This window comes from Sporothrix brasiliensis (assembly GCF_000820605.1).
Source record: "Sporothrix brasiliensis 5110 chromosome Unknown Cont20, whole genome shotgun sequence".
Classification (NCBI taxonomy): domain Eukaryota; kingdom Fungi; phylum Ascomycota; class Sordariomycetes; order Ophiostomatales; family Ophiostomataceae; genus Sporothrix; species Sporothrix brasiliensis.
Genome location: NW_024467139.1, coordinates 4,785,109 through 4,801,113, shown reverse-complemented (window position 1 = coordinate 4,801,113; position 16,005 = coordinate 4,785,109). Strand labels below are relative to the sequence as shown.

The 16,005-nt window shown below is 52.9% G+C and overlaps 4 protein-coding genes across 4 annotated transcripts; 2 read left to right on the top strand and 2 right to left on the bottom strand.

The window, feature by feature from the left end:
- Positions 1 to 789: 789 nt before the first annotated feature.
- On the bottom strand, positions 790 to 2,547 carry SPBR_06998 (RNA-binding protein; the record flags this gene model as incomplete). The annotated part of the gene is made up of 1 exon (XM_040765253.1): positions 790 to 2,547. One exon carries the CDS (start codon positions 2,545 to 2,547, stop codon positions 790 to 792), a length of 1,758 nt encoding a protein of 585 aa, XP_040617255.1.
- Positions 2,548 to 4,508: 1,961 nt separating this feature from the next.
- SPBR_09017 (uncharacterized protein) lies at positions 4,509 to 4,745 on the top strand (the record flags this gene model as incomplete). The annotated part of the gene is made up of 1 exon (XM_040767143.1): positions 4,509 to 4,745. The coding sequence occupies one exon, from the start codon at positions 4,509 to 4,511 to the stop codon at positions 4,743 to 4,745; it is 237 nt and encodes a 78-aa protein (XP_040617254.1).
- A 5,892-nt stretch (positions 4,746 to 10,637) lies between these two features.
- Positions 10,638 to 11,979, bottom strand: SPBR_07303 (aspartate-semialdehyde dehydrogenase; the record flags this gene model as incomplete). The annotated part of the gene is made up of 3 exons (XM_040765557.1): positions 10,638 to 10,705; positions 10,836 to 11,855; positions 11,949 to 11,979. The coding sequence occupies 3 exons, from the start codon at positions 11,977 to 11,979 to the stop codon at positions 10,638 to 10,640; spliced, it is 1,119 nt and encodes a 372-aa protein (XP_040617253.1).
- Positions 11,980 to 14,859: 2,880 nt separating this feature from the next.
- SPBR_07462 (bacilysin biosynthesis oxidoreductase) lies at positions 14,860 to 16,005 on the top strand (the record flags this gene model as incomplete). The annotated part of the gene is made up of 1 exon (XM_040765716.1): positions 14,860 to 16,005. One exon carries the CDS (start codon positions 14,860 to 14,862, stop codon positions 16,003 to 16,005), a length of 1,146 nt encoding a protein of 381 aa, XP_040617252.1.

The following is a 16,005-nucleotide window of genomic DNA, read 5'->3' as shown; positions in this document are numbered from 1 at the left end:
CAAGGTAAATGCAACGAGGGAGACATCCCCAACACAGCAAAACGCTCCCCCGGGAAATGTGAGAACAAAAAAAATCAAGGAAACAGTGGTAGTGGACAAAACAAACTGCAAAATAAAACCTGAATAAAGGGCAAGGAGGAAAGCAGTGGGATAAAGAACATGATAAGACTCAAAAACAAACAAAAGCCAAGTTTCCTTCCAAAGTGTAGGAGTCCCATAAAAAAAGACGAAATGACAAAATAGCAAGTATGAACCATTGTACGTACAGACGGTCTTGACAAAACGTCGCAGAATTATGGTCTCATGTGCTGGTGTAGACGGGGAAGTGAACTACCTTCGCTCTAAACAAAACTTTCTGAAAGAGACAGCCGGTAAACATAAATGAAGATGGACGCAGAAGGGTATTTGAACAGACGCCAGAACGTTGAAGCCAACGCCACCAAATTATTGCGCCACATAAAAAAAAGCAAACCAAGCCCCAGCATGCTCATATAGCGAAGCGAAACAAGGTACAGGACGCTTCTGCCAAAGACTGATGTGCATACAAAATATAACAACGGTAGGCGGCCAGTGTAGGGCGAGAAAAAAAAAAGAGGAAATAAGATGAAGGGAAAAAACTCATAGACCAAAAAAAAAAAAAAAAAAAAAAAATAGAAAAAAATGAAAATGAAAAATAAAATAAAAAATAAACATGATTGGGGAATCTAAAGATAAGGAGCAGTAGTAAGGGCGGGGCCAACAGAGTCAACCCCAAAGACGAAGTACTCATTGGCAGTAGGAATGAAAATCCTAATTGCCCATCATGGAAGACTGTGCAGCAGCTGCATACGGGCTCGTTGACCACGAGTGCAAACCATTATGGTTCCCATTGAAAGAAGCCTGATGTTGCGGTGTGTTCGCCCACGCATTGCTGGCAGGATGGTCAGCAAAGTAGTTGTGCTGCTGGCTTCCAGGGTGCGAAAGACCCAGGCCGGTTCCGTGGTTTGTGTGGATACTGGAAAGACCAGGAGGAGGGGAGACCACTGTCGGAGACGGGCCAAACGCATTGGGGCTGGTCATGTGGGAAACATTGTTGCGCTGTGTCAGGGGATTCGGGTTCGGCTGACTTCTAACCCCCAGAGGGTTCTTTGAAAAGCTCAGACGAATACCGCCCTTGACGCTGTTGTGCAAGGGCCGGCCATATAGGTCCAACAACGCTTTAGTCGCTGTCGTGATGTTTTCAAACTCGACAAAACACATGGGGCCATTCGGCTTGTTGCGGAAGCACATTCTCTTGTAACCACGCTGCCTGGAAAACATGGCCTTGAGCTCTTCTTCTGCAGCACCTGCGGGAAGGTTGCCAACGTAAAGTGTGTTGCAAGGGGGATTCTGGTCGGCGAGGTTGATGGGTGGCAATTTGGCGCGGTATCCACCCGGTCCGCCCGTTGTATTTCCAAAGTGTGGTAGCATGCTGTTGAGCTCCATGGATGGCATGCCCATGGAATGTGCCGACAGCGGTGTAGTGGCGTACGAGCCGTATGCCGAGCCGTTGATCGAATTGCTCATGGAATTGCTCATGGAATTGCTCATGGTATTACCTGTGGCACCACTCATGGAGGCACTTCTGGAGCCGTTCATAGGACTGTTCACGTGGCCGTTCACACCATCGTTGAAGACATCCGCAGTATTTAAACTGAGGCTGGCAAGGCGCTGGGCGATCGAGGCTTGAGAGGGTTGGTTTGGCGGTGGCATGGCGGCTGGGTTGGAACTGGTCGAGCGGGCATCTCTGATAGCGGCGGTCAGGTTAGAGATACTATCGTATGCCATAGGCATATTCCGAGTGTCGCTGGGATACACAACATCATCCTCCAGTAGTTCCTTGTTCGCTGGGCGGCTACGGTGAACTCCAATCGGCGACTGGGTCGAAAAGGCTTGGAACTGATTCGTAGGGCCAATAGGTTCTGAATTGGCCAAATCTGATGCGGCGGCCAGGCTTGCACTAGCACCAGCTCCGAAAAACCCGCCGGCGGACGACGTGCCCATGCTGTCGTAAGGCTGGAAAGGCATGCGCACCGAACCCCTGGACGAAGACACCGATGAACCAGGTGTTGCGTTGGAGGCCATGTCGACGGTGGGCCGGCGCAAGCCTCCATTTATGATTTCGACAATCATCTTTGAGTCCTGGTTCAGGTTGTTTCTGCCATCCAGATTCTTCTGCGCCTCGAGCGCGCCGTCCGGAGAAGAGAACGAAACGATCGCAGAGCGGTGGCTTGGGTCTTCGGAGCCATCGGGTGACAGGAGTTCAATGCCGGTGTAGTCGTTTGAGAAAGAAAGCATTGCGCGAATGATGTCAACCGTGGTATCTAGGGACAGGCGGCGGATAAGTACCGAAGGCTTCGGGGAGGCGGTCGCAGACGACAAGGCCGTTACCGAATTGCTAGTGGTTGAAAGGGGGTCTCTATTGAAGCCGTTTGTCGAGGGCGCAGTGCCGATGGGCAGCGGAAACGCGCCGCCATTGGCACCTGGAGGCCGAATAGGCTGCGGATTCGAGAGGAAACCGGACGACATGGTTCCGTTTTGTGACGCGACGTTTGTGAACGACTCGCCTCGTTTCAACGGCGGTGATGTGGTGTACGCGAGGCCGGAAATCGAAGGCGTGCGCCCGCTGTTTTGATTGCCAAATGCGGCCATCAGAAAGAAATCGCGTTCGGTCGGATGACGCGCGAGGATCAGGCAAAGTCGGAAGGTTCGAAATGTATCGTAGTAGTTCGGTGAGGCGCAATCAAGATCGCGGTCGATTCGGCGAGCGGCGATGGCAACTGGCGGAAGTGAAGCGACGTGTCTCTATTCCACATATAGGCGCTTTGCCGGAAATCGGTGGCAAAGTTGCGCAAGAGAGCGAAGATTAGAATGTGCGCGTTCGAAGATGCAGGGGCGCCTCTTCTGTTGCTGTTTTCTGACTCGGAGAGGCTGTCGCAAAACGCAGTGGAGAAACAGAAATGACGCGATCGGTTTGTCGAGGCGAAAATGGGCACCTGAAGCGATGTAAAGGGTATGTCAAGCGATGGACAGGAAGGTAAAGAAAGATGGGCGAAAAGTAAAAGATATTTCGCGAGCGATGGTGGAAAAGAAGGGATTGCAAGAGTGCGGTTGTGTCGTTGGGATATCGAAGGGGAGGGATAGAGTTCAGAAATGTTGCGTCGCGAATTGGGAAATTTGGGGGGAGGGGAGGATGAAAGGTGAGTGGGAGGAGTGGACGCGGCGGAAAAAGGTGGGAAGATAGAGGAGCGGGAGTGGGCTGCAGACGGGTGTGGTTTGGTTTTGTTGGAGAAATTATGGAGGGTGTGGGAATTTGTGGGTTTGGCCTTCGTTCTGGCCACTCGCCTCGGAGTGACAAGTATCAGTACTTTGTCGCAAGACAGCACGGTAGGTTTGTTTTGCCCTTGTTTGCAGCATCCAAATGGTGTAATGAGACAGACGTGACAGAGAGACCGACAATGAGGGATAAGGATGAGACGGCTCTGTTGCAGGGGGGGGGGGGGTGCCGAGGAATGGCTCGAACGAAGAATGGATCCAAGGGTCGAATGCGGGCGAGTGCTGAGGGTGTCGAGGACTTGCAAGTACCTGTACAAGTACTCCGGAGGGTCTGATTAACGGGCGGGGGTGCAGCTGGTGTTTTAATGGCAGTCGCGAAAAGGAGCGCGACGAGACAGTGCAGAGAAACACGCGCTCGCACTGTTATTTAATGGCGTGTTCAGGGGGCTCAGTTTGCGAAACCCTCAAGTGTAGTTCTACTGTCTGGGCCAACGTGAGCCACACCCAACTTTTGTTAGTAACGTGGTGACAGCCGTGCATTTTCGCGGAGCTGCATGGAACACGACATACACTTGGAGATGACTGGACGTCACACGCCTTAATGAAGAAAGATACTTTGAAGAAAGATAACAATGCGCCGGGACAGGGCGTTTTCAGCCGAAGATCGCACGGCAAGCGACAGGCGGTGAGCGCTGAGTGTAAAAAGCAGGTCGCAATGCCCGATTTGTGAGCTTATGGCATATCGAGCTGGTGCATCTGCGGTCAATTTTCAACGGTTAGCATGGGGCTCTGGAATGCAATGTGGTTTGGGGAGGAATTTGTAGAGGTGGTCTAGTGGGTCTGCGATGGCAAAGGTGTGTTGTCCCAAATGGTGTCTGGTGTGTGTCGAACTGCGCTAGTTCTATCCTCCAGGAAGACTAGCGCGATGAGGCAAGTCGGGCGCAGTTGGCGAAGACGGAGACAGAAACACAAGAGACGCAGAACGGCAGAGAGGAGGCCAGCGAGCACAGGCCAAGGAAGCAGGGGGAGCATGGGGCAGAAGACGGAACGCGGCCTGGTATCTGCCCTCATCTCGTATCTCATTGTTCGGCTCACCGTGCTAGCGTGCAACTCGCGTGCTGCAAGGACGGCAGGCTGTTCCATTTAGCGCAATGCACAATCCACCAGGCAGCGCTCTCCACCGTCAGGAAGTCCGCCTGCGAACCGACTCCACAATGCATCTCACTCCCATGGGGGGGGGGGGCCAGGGAGTGGGAATCCACTGCCGGGCATGTGGCCTGCTGAGTGGGCTTGTGGCTGCTCTTGGCAACGTCCGCCGCGATGCTGGGCCAGGCCTGCCGACCAACTTTGGTGATGATTCGAGTGTGGAGTGGGCTTCTATCAACCGTGCATCCATCACAGGGACAAACATCAACTTGGTGACCGGGGACTGGCGATTGACAAGACAGTAGGGGCGACCCGTCGTCCAGAAGCAGAAGACCTTTGCCAGTTGAGATCGGCAGGCTGGTTTCCTCGCTCGCAGCTCCGGATCACTCTCTGGTTGTTCTGTTTGCTCTGTTTGCTCTGTTTGCTCTGCCCTGTCTGCTCTGCCCTGTCTGCTCTACCCTGTCGTTCGGCAATGTGCCTTCGATGGCATGGCCGCATCCGAAATCAAAGGAATACAACACTTTGTTGTAGGACGTTCTTACCTGGGGTCTTGCGCAGGCACCTGTACCTGTCTCGTAGTGGATGCTGGAAATTATGATGCGGCGTGTGTGATGAAGCAAAGGAAGAAAAATAAAATAAAAACAAACATCGCATACTATCAAAAAGGCACAATTGTCACAGTTCCAATAAAAAAGGGGTAAACATAACCCGCTTTCGGAAAGAGCGGCCCTGTACTAGAAACTGCTTATGAAGGGAGGCTATGGGCGAGGCGCCAAGAAGGCACGATGGACGTGGAAGCCAGCCTGGCGGTTGAGCAGAAGACGTGGAAGGAGCGACAGAGATAGGGGGGCCAGTAAGTCCTCGTTTGGCAAAGTTGCAGTAGAGGGATTGGTCGACGATACTAAGATGTGCAACGGCGAAAATAGTTATGGAAACATGGCTGGCTAAATATGTTCACGAAAATCGTCCAAACACATTAAAAACAAAAGTCGAAACACGCACTCTCCCCTGTCTCTTCCCACTATCATGCGTGGCCATGGCAGCAGACACTCTGTTGGCAACGACAGAAAACCAACCTACAGAACAAAGGGTGCGACTGTGAGAGCCGATGAAGGAATAAAAACCCAAACAAACGTTACATCTTTGCTTGTCGACTTCTTTGCAACTACCCACGCCTCCATCTGCCCACCAGTCCCAATCATTGACAGAATTCAACCAGGACACATTACAAGACTCCCCCGTGGCCAGCAGTTCCCTGCGCTCGTGGTGACACAAGGCGGAAACCTAGACTTGACATGAATATTCAAATAAGAGGTAGTCTTTGAGAGCGCAACACGTGTAGTCGATCCTAGGATCCAGTGAAAGCACGACTCGAATCAAATATCTCTGCATTTTTGTGGTGCGCCCCAAAATTGTACCCCCAAAATTGCGCCCCCAAACTTTGTCTGAGATGCCTCTCCACGGGATAAAAGAGGACCTGGTCCAGCAGTTGGCCCCATCTTGAGCAGAGGTCTCGCGCGAGCGCTCCAGTTGCGTGGCCAGAACACAGGTAACCGGCCAGGCCTGGTCCCGAAAGGCCCATCCCACCGCCAAGGCTGTGGGACAGTGCCCTGTTTCTTCGGACACAACCCAAAAACAGGGTGTGTCTTTACACCATTCCGCCTTCCCCATGAAATACGGCACTAATTGGGCTACAAAGGGAACAGTCCTCCATAGACACGTCAGTTGCGCCAGCGCCAGTAAGATAATATGGAGACGCGCACAGGACACACGGATGGAGGGCCACATTTTCTATCTTACCCATCGCCCCTCAGAACGGCGATGCTGATGAGCATTGATATGTACAGAGGAAAGCACGAGCGCGACAAGCTGTCGCGCACTAAAATCGACGAGAAAACAATATGATAATAATAATGACGACTGGAAAGTCAGTACGTCGGTACAACTTAATAACACGCAGAGGGTCAAAAAAAGACAAAATATTCGTCCTCCAGTATCAACAGCAGTCAGCCCTAGCACTGTGTTGCATATGGAGGACGACTGTACGTCGTACCTTGCAAGTACCCATCCGACAGCGTGAAGTGGAGAATTCAAGGCTTTCCCTTGAAAGGTACATGCCTAGGACATTCTCTCAAACGGCCCACTCTTAAATATCCATGACCCGCTTTTATATTTTAGCGCAACTTCTCCCTCCTTTTTCGTCTCCTCTTTTTATCTCAGTCGCGTCCGCCCATTTCTGTTTTCTGGAGTGCCTCCCCTAGTGGATTTCACCTTCGATATGCGCAACCAATGAGAGGATGCGACGGGCAATTGTGCATCGACGCTACGAGCCATGCCAGTCCTTCGTTCTCTCGTTCTGCGATTATGCAAGGACCCGCGATGAAAAGCAAAACCGCCCTAGAAAAGGAAATGCTGCTTCGGATTGCGAGTGAGACAAGACATTCAAATAAGGGGCTTACAGCCGGCGACTTGTGACCCATAGCGACTCTTCTAGCGCTGCGAGGGCGCACTGCACGCAAGGAATGCACCTTCCCTAGGCAGGGTTGACAAAGAGAGGGTTGGCAACAAATAAGGCGAAACGGCAAAAATGGCAACAGGGTGACGATCAATAGAAACGGGTGCTCTCCGCTGCCATATGCAGCACGGAATATGCAGACGGGCGCACCTTCCCTCACCGACCGCAATGGTGGGCAGTTCATTTACGGAACAATACGCCAAGTCCTGCGTGGACTTGCACACCTATACAAGTCGACGAACGGGATATTTCTGACAAGCTGCTTTACTCTTGCCTACATACTTGCAGGAATGCCGTTACCACCTGTCGCCCCTTCCCGTTCGCTGTGCCAGAGTCTCAAACAGGAAATTGCACTTGGAGCCTTGCGACGGAAGGCACGTCTAGCTGGCACATCGATGCTGCATCGCAGCTTCTCTGTCTGTCTTCAGTCGGCAGCTCTTAACATTCCATGATCGACCCCCTGTATCGATTTTCTGGCCTTTTATATCCCCAACTTCGTTTTGTACATATTGCCAATTTCCCGACTGTTCTTTCGTGAGAAACGCTTTGGTGTATCACGTTTTGAGGATCTGCCAAGCTGCGACTGCTCGGTATCATGCGCCCGGGCATCCGCTCTCTTCTTGTCCTGTGCTTCGGCGCCCCCTGTTCTACCGGTCGATCTTGTGTGCTGCCCTGCACCTAGAACACATTTCGCACTCGATGCAAGCGCCCTCGCTTTGGGAGCAGTCACATTCCCCCCTGCCTCGCTCACATCCCTGCCCGCCGTTGGTCGCGCACAGCGTCCCTCGGTCCCTTGCAAACGCACAAAATATATCAATCATCAAAAGGCGACAAGGGTTTAGAGAAGGGAAAGGAAGTGATTTGCCCTTCATGCCAAGACGACAACGAACCCTAAATCTCAATATATGTGCGTGGAAGACACATCATGCAGAGCACACATCAAGCCTCATACTTCCAGATGGATCTTCCCGTGTAATTACGGAGTACACAACCCGAATCACGCACACCTACTAGTAACCGGAGTGGGCGAGTGGCCAAAAACGGCTTCCTGCGTTACCACAAGGAGCCAAATTATAACGGTTAACGGGGCTTTCGGCTGTGGGCAGTTTACAATGCTATTGTGTTCATTGTCTGTCCACAGAGTGAAGCTCATACCTTTCCGACGGAGACACAACTCATCCACGAGTATGCTGTACACTTTTTCTTGTCATCCCCCCCCCCCCCCCCCAAAAAGAGATAATACAATAACACGCCCACAAACGAATACACACACGACGCATGGCTTCACAATCCCCTGCAAGTGCCTACCACTTCAACATCATGTCCTCCCCACTCAAGGCTCTCCGCGAACAAGGTGATGTAGGCGAACGACGACCAAACGGATTGAGATGGTGTGCACGGCTTTTACTAGTCCGCCCGATATCCGATTTCTCACTTCTGTCGAGTCTTTTGTTTATCACCTTTCTCCTCGCCAAGGTGTGACGATCTGCTGCGACTTCCCATGCAAGCACGAGAATCCACTCGTATGATGATTTTCCATTCGTGGTTGGTCAGCTTGCCTGAGTGCATAGCGCCGATGCGACTGTATATCCTCTGCCTCACAAGTGGTGGGAGAGCCCTGAAACGAGCCCGGATACAATCAATATGCAGAACGGGTAAAGGTGAGAATGAAAAACGCAGAAGGAAACAGTGAAAAGAAGGGGGACACAGAATCCCGGCCAAAAGCCAAAAGGCCCAAGAAAAGGTCCGTGGGCCAGGCCTAGCTGCTGAAAGGTATGAGTCCAACGGTTCTGGTTGTCCGAGAGCCTGTCCGTCTGGGATCCTATCCTGGAACGGCACATCTGCAAAGGCGGCAGACAAGAGGTGACATGGAAAGTTCCGGCCTGGCCTTACAGCGTAGGTCCAAATCAAAGGTCTGTGCGTCTCCAATCTGACCTTGTCCCATCATTCACTGATTGCTCAATTCGAGACACGATCTGTCCAGTTCAAATGTCGCCGTGTAGTATTTCGTTGACGTGCGTGAAATTCAAAGAGGCAAAGAAACAGATCAAGGTCATACAGGTAAACAGAAGCACGGAGAGATCAAGGGCACGGGGAGGGGACGGGCAAATGGAAAATAATATGTGTGATGAACCAAGGAACATTGGGTTGTGTTGTTCGACTTTTCCCGCATCAACCCCTCTTTGAAGTCCCTTGGTTCGGGCGTCTCTTCCATGGCGAAAGGGTGTGATGTGGCACCGTTTCGGTGAGTGACGTGCTTTGCACTCCATCGCGATGCAGTCTCAACGGCAGTTTTGTCGTTTCGGTGTTGCCAAGGCTCGTTCCCATCCTAGCATCCCATGTTTTCATGTTTTCATCTTGTTTTTCTGTTTCCGTCCGGCTTCCTCGTCTTGTTCTTTTTCTGCCACAGCACATTCGGGTCAGGGACTTTCATCTTCAACAAGCCTCGTTGATGTACCCTTCCAGCTTTGACAGCCATCGCAGCCGTAAGTTACTTCCCTTTTGCCTTTCTTTTGTTTCTTTCCTATTTCTTTCCTCTTTACATGCAGCCCTATCCGATCAATGCCTTAAAATCTTCTCCTGTCATATCTCTTTCCTGCCTTGGTAAACCTCTCAGACGCTATTTTCGTATTCGGTCACAAGTGGACGCCGAAAATGGGGTGGAGGGACGGCCTTACAAAAGAACCCACAATCGCGATGCAGACAATGGTGAGTCTGCTTATCAAGAACACATGCATGAGTTGGGTAGCACGGAGAATGGATACATGGGGACAGGCAGGTCAAAGGTAGGACAATGAAACTCCAGCCAAAAAGTCAAACGAAGAGCGACTAGAAGGGCAAAACATTCGTATTGCATGTGGAAAAAAGGCACATTGTGCTCTTTGGTCTCGAGCTGCCTTATCCTTTGCTTCCGGAGTCAAGATGCACTGTCGACTGTGGTGTGTATGCACATATGCAGGCTGCAATGCAATGCAATGCACTACAAATGTGCTTCTTTACAGGAAAATGCGCTGCAGTGCAGTACAGTATATGCACATTGCAGACTGTTCAGTGCGGTTTGTTTCAGAGCGATGGAGGGAGCAGAGACAGAAAAGACGTGCAGAAAAAGAGCGGTGGGACGAGACTCGACTGCATGCATGATGTTGCGCAAGGGATGGGAAAGGAGTGCAGCAGCGCAAAGGCAAAGCTGCAACATCTTTGAACCAAAGAATGAACAGCATCTTCCCTCCTCTCTCGCTCTCTCTCTGTTGTACAACAACGGTCATTCGTCACAAGCCGAGTCTTTGTCAGACAAGGTGGAAGAAGAAATCATAGGATAGGGCTTTCGTGTCTGTCGCACCGGTGCCATCGGAGTTCACTGAGAAACGACTCACGTGCATCAATGCGCTTCTTTTGTGGTCACTGCGTTCGAACGTCACTCCTACTCCTTTATATCGGAAGTGCAGACGTCGTTATCTCACTCACCAGGCACAGAGAATTTAAACGTGGTCGACTTTCCAAAGGAAACTTTTGAATGCTATAAAACGCCTTTTGAAAAGTATGGGTATGCAAGGGGCGACGAGAGCTGCGGAGTTGACATATGTGTCGAACCAATGAGACACAAAATAATCCAAAATCACTCTCCATATATCATTTCTATTGTTCACAGTTCTTAGTTCCGTCATCATTCCTAGATGACAGCTTAGATGTAACCCTTGAGGACGGCGGCTTCAGCGTTCAAGATGGACGAGCCAGCGGCACCAATGACAGCTGTGGTTGCGTTAGCCAAAAGGAAACAAAAGAAGACGTAAAAGCAAGGAGCCAGGAACAGGGAGCAAGAAATAAGGAAAGAAGCAAGAAGCAAGGAGAATGGAGACTGGAGCAAGGGGAGGGCACGTACTGTTGTGGCTCAGCGCCACGTATTTGATGTCGAATATGCCCGACTCGTCCTCACGCACACGGCCCACGGACACAGCATAGCCGCCAGCCAGGTCGCGGTCCAGGCGCGGCTGCGGGCGGTCGGGCTCATCCATGACCACAATGGCCGGACTCGGCGCACTCGGGCAGCCCAGGGCCTCGGCCTCGGTCTTGTAGGCACGCAGGGCCTCGCGGACCTGGTCGGCCGACGGCGGCGGGCGCTTCACGAAGCGCAGCGACACACAGGCGGTGTGGCCGTCGAGAACGGGGACGCGGTTGCAGGCAGCCGAGACGCGCAGCTCGTTGCGCTCGGTGAAGCCCGTGCCCTCGGCGTTGAGCGAGCCCAGGATCTTGCGGGCCTCGGTCTCGAGCTTGTCTTCCTCGCCGGCAATGAAGGGCACGACGTTGTCCAGAATGTCCATGCTGCTGACGCCTGGGTAGCCGGCGCCCGAGACGGCCTGCATGGTGACGACGGACACGGCGTCAATGGGGCCAAACGCAGCGACCATGGCGGCAAAGGGGATGACCAGGCCGATGACGGCGCAATTGCTGTTGCAGACCAGGAAGCCGCGGTCGATGGGGGCGGTGGCCAGCGAGGTGGCCGTGGGGTGGGCTTTCCGCTGATGGGGGATGAGGGCAAGGTGGTCGAGGTTGACGGTCGGCACGACGAGCGGGACGAGGGGATCGCGGCGGTGGTTCTTGGCGTTGGAGAAGACGGGGATGTTGGCGGCGAAGAAGGCGGTCTCGATCTCGCCAGCGACGTCCGAGTCGAGGCCGCTGAAGACGACGTCGCAGTCGGCAAACGCAGCAGCCGTGCACTCGCGCACAACCAGGTCGCCGATGCGCTTGGTCATGGGCGTGGCCTGTTTCCAGCGGACGGCCTCGCGGTAGGGCTTGCCGGCCGAGCGGGCAGAGGCGCCGACGGCATGGAGGACGAAGGAGGGGTGGTTCTGAAGAAGCAGAATGAAGCGCTGGCCGACAGAGCCTGTTGCGCCGAGGACGCCTATACGGAGGGGAAGACAAGTCAGCAAAAGGTCAATGCTCGGATGAAGTCGCTGAAGCATGGCGACATCGGAAGATGGCGATGTCTACGTACCGCACTTCTTGGTGGGGAATTGAGTGGCCATGGTGGGGGGTATGGGAGGGATTGGGGAGAGGGAAGGGGACGATTGGAAGAAGGAAAGCAGAGGTCGAGGTCGAGGTCGAGGTCGACGGTCTATTCTGTTGTGCTTTTTGTATGTGATGTTGTCGAGCTGGAGCGAGGCTGTCTCTAGTGACTCAACTTTTTTTATTCCTTCTATTTTTTTTATTCGCTAGAGCCTCGAATTGCTGCCGAACCATCGGCTGCCACAGCCTCGAACCCCCACCAAGACTTCGCTACAATTGAGCTATTTAGGGGAAGCAAGCGAAATTTGCCCCGCAATCGGAGGCGGTTCTGGCCTTGGCCGCAAGGCTGTTGTCATTTGCCAGTCACCGGCCGTCAAAATGGAGCTGGCTGTCGAATTTCTTGTTCATCTTGTTTATTCGTACTAGAACTATTGTGAATATCTTCACCTTGCACGTCACAGCTTTGATTTGTTTCTCTTTGGTGCTTTGGCGATGTTTAAGAAAGCAAAATTATAGTCATAGCCTTTCGATATGTCCAACATTTTTATTTTTTTAAAAAATACTTTAAATTATCAAGAACTTTACCATATTTTTCAAGTTGGTATTCGAATAAATTCCCGGCTACTCAACTAACCATGAAGAAACAGAATGACTTGTATATCGTATATACACCTCTTGTCCTTAGATATTCGACCACCTCCTCCCTTCCACCTCTTCCCTCCTTAATCCATATGCTCGTACCTCCCCAGCCAGCTCGGTGACCACAGCCGTCCCACCGTTGGCTACTTTGTCAGTGGAATGCCTCTTCTCTTTCTTCTCTTCTCTGCTGTGTCGCTCCCGCCTCATACTCGGTGGGACAGGTGTGTGGGGCCTGTCAAAATAAAGACCAGGCCAGCCGGCCCCCTATCATGCAAGCTACTAGTAAGTACTCTGTACGCCGACTGCGACAACTATGACCGAAATAACCTCACGTTTGTACGACAGTCGATGGTGCAAGCCATCCCTGCTACCTCAATTCCTCACCCAACCTGATTATGAGGCCTAGAAGGACACGGCACACACTTTTCTTGCGAACAGCCATCCATCGTCATGACGTCTTGCTCGAGGCCGTCGCGGCTACCATCCCGCCTGTCCCCACTCGCCAACACATCTCGCCAACACATCTCGCCTATTCGGAAGATACAGGTCTTACGGCCACGGTTGTCCATCCGGCTGGCAAACAGTTAGGCCATTCCCGCTGCACCCGTTCGGTTGTTGCCAGGTCGTCCGAGCATCCACGGACACGGTGATGCATTGACGGGAAGGGCAAAGTCGGGTGATTGGGGCGCCTGGCTGGGAAAATAATGCAAAGGATGAAAGTTGAAAGGTACAGGATGCACATTTATCCTCTCTTGCAGTTGCCATGACCCGTGTCTGGCTCGCAGCCCTGTCAGGAAAATAAGGTGAGCATGATATGGGCTTTATGCCGCCCCACTTTGAGTGTCCTGGTAGAAGGCACAGCCAGGCCCATACTTGAGGATCCCCAAGTCGAGCTATTCTGATTCCTCATACCTCTCGAGGGCCAAAAGCGTTGGCAACGTTCTCTGAGTTCTGAACTCGTGCGAGAAATAGAGGCCGAATGCCTGACAAGGTTCGCGTTGCAGCACTGATGGCAACATCTCGGCTACGCAGAACTCCCTTTGCAACAATAATATCTCACTGGCAGCCTTACTTCATATTCCGTCGTGTCCAAGTGCGGGTCAAAGCTCCAATAATGGTTTCTCCTTTGGGAAACACGGCGTCAAGAATTTCGCCAGCGGAGGCTCTGTGGATTCAACGGTGTTCATGGCGGAACACAAGAAAAGTGCGATATCGACAAACTTTGCGACGTACTGTAATTGCCAGCAAAGCTTGAAGAGCTCCTGCCGACGTGATCCAGCCATGACGGTGTATATATAGTTCATAGTTTGCTCCTGCTACAATTGTCCGAGGACGTCCTTTCTAGAGTATACTCACAAATTGCCTTTCGTGTCCTCCCACCTTCCTGCCATCCGCCGCTGGCTGTCTCGCTCGTTCTTGCCGCTGTGCCGTTGTGCCCCCATCGTTGTGCTTGCCGATTTAAATGCCCTGGATTGGGAAGAGGGCAAAACGCATTTATATGGGCAATCCTTCTCTTTTCAATTCGATGCTTTCTCGTCCATCACCTTCTCACACGCGCCCACACCAATCTTCGTCGGGCTTCTTTTGTGGCTGTCAACCCCGACCCATCCTGTTGCCTCCCATTCTCTCCCTTCCTCTTTTCAGTCTACTGTTCCGTCCATAGAATCGTCTTGTGGCGTATTCTAGGCCCTCCACCGCTTTTCTTGGTCCGACTTTTCTGGTTCTTTTCCCCTTTCTTCTGGGACAGCTGGGGCAGGACAGCATATAGTCGACATCGTCTCGCACCTATCAACTCCCCGTCCCAAACAGATATAAAGTTTTAAGTAATTTAGCGCCCGCCGTTTCTTGTTCTTTTTCTTGTTCTTTTTCTTGTTTTTTGTCTTGTTCTTCAGTTCCTTGTGTCCATTTCGGTTCTAGACCAAGACGAATACGCCATCTCTAGCATCTCCAACATCTCCAATTACAGGTAGAACCCCATTGCTTGAAGCTTAGTTTCACGGCCGAGTTACTCTTCACATTCAATTTCCCCTCAATTTGGAGCTTGCTGTTCCTCGGCAAGTCTCCAGTCGTTCCGGCTGGTCTTTGGGCATAACAACAAGTAGAGAAGTCGCATTCAACTTATTTATTTTGAAGCATCTGACATCACCAATCTCACCCGTCTCAACCAACTCTCGCTTTGTTGTCAGTGACTAAACTTGTCCCTGCACGACGTATCAGCACAATCCAGCCTCCCTCTGTATGCTCATCAACACAACAACACAATGACCTTCGGCGAGTTCAACCCCATCCGGGAGGCTGTCCGCCAGTCGCCGCCCCTTGACACTTCGGCACCTTATGATACGGCCAGCATGGCCGGTAAGACGATTTTAATCACCGGTGGTGCCGCTGGCTTCGGAGCCGCCTTTGCCCGCCGCTGGGCGAGCCTCGGTGCCCACATAGCAATTGGGGATGTCAACGACACAGCCGGCGAGGCGATTGTTGCTGAGCTGCGCGCCACCACCCCAGGCGGCAAGTACCACTTTTACCAGCACTGCGACGTCACGAGCTGGGACAGCCAGGCGGCCTTTTTCAAGGCCGCCGTTGAACACAGTGCCACCGGCTCCATTCACGTCGTCGTGCCCAATGCGGGCGTGGCCGACCGCGACTCTCCCGCAAACCAGCGTGGCTTTGAGAACCCGGCCCCTCTGGACGCCGCCGACGAGCGCGCCGGTCCCAGGGCCCCGCGCATGCCCGTCGCAGACATTAACGTGACGGGCGTCCTGTACTCGGTGCACCTTGCCATGTACTGGCTGCCGCGCAACGACGGCAAGGACCGTGCCATTCTGTTCCTCTCGTCCATTGCCGGTCTCCTTTCGCTGCCCGGACAGGCTCTGTACACCATGTCCAAGCATGCCGTGACAGGCCTGTTCCGTGCGCTGCGCGGCACCTCGCACGTCCACAACGGCTTGCGTGTCAACATGCTCTGTCCCTACTTTGCCGTGACCAACATTCTGCCGACGTCGGGCGTCGCCATGTTGGCTGGAGCGGGCAAGACCAGGGTGGATGATGTCGTCGAGGCCGGCACGCGTTTCGTGGCCGATCAGTCGATTGCCGGCCGGGCTGTCGTGATCGGTCCCCGGATGCTGTTGAAAGAGGGCGGCACGAGCGTCGGCGGCACCGTGGACCTGGTCGCTGCGGCCGACGGCAGCATCACAGTGGCCGGTGAGCCGGCCGAGGGGGTGGGTGATGCACGCCAGGCTGTGTGGGAGTGCTATGGGCACGACTACGAGAACTGTGAGGTGTTTGTCGACCGCTACGTGCGCCTGCTCAACCTCTTGACCCTCATACGCGGCTGGACGGGTTTCTTCTTGGATCTGCTGAGTGTCTTTTGGAGGGGCCAGCCGGCACCCAAGATGAAGCAGGTATAA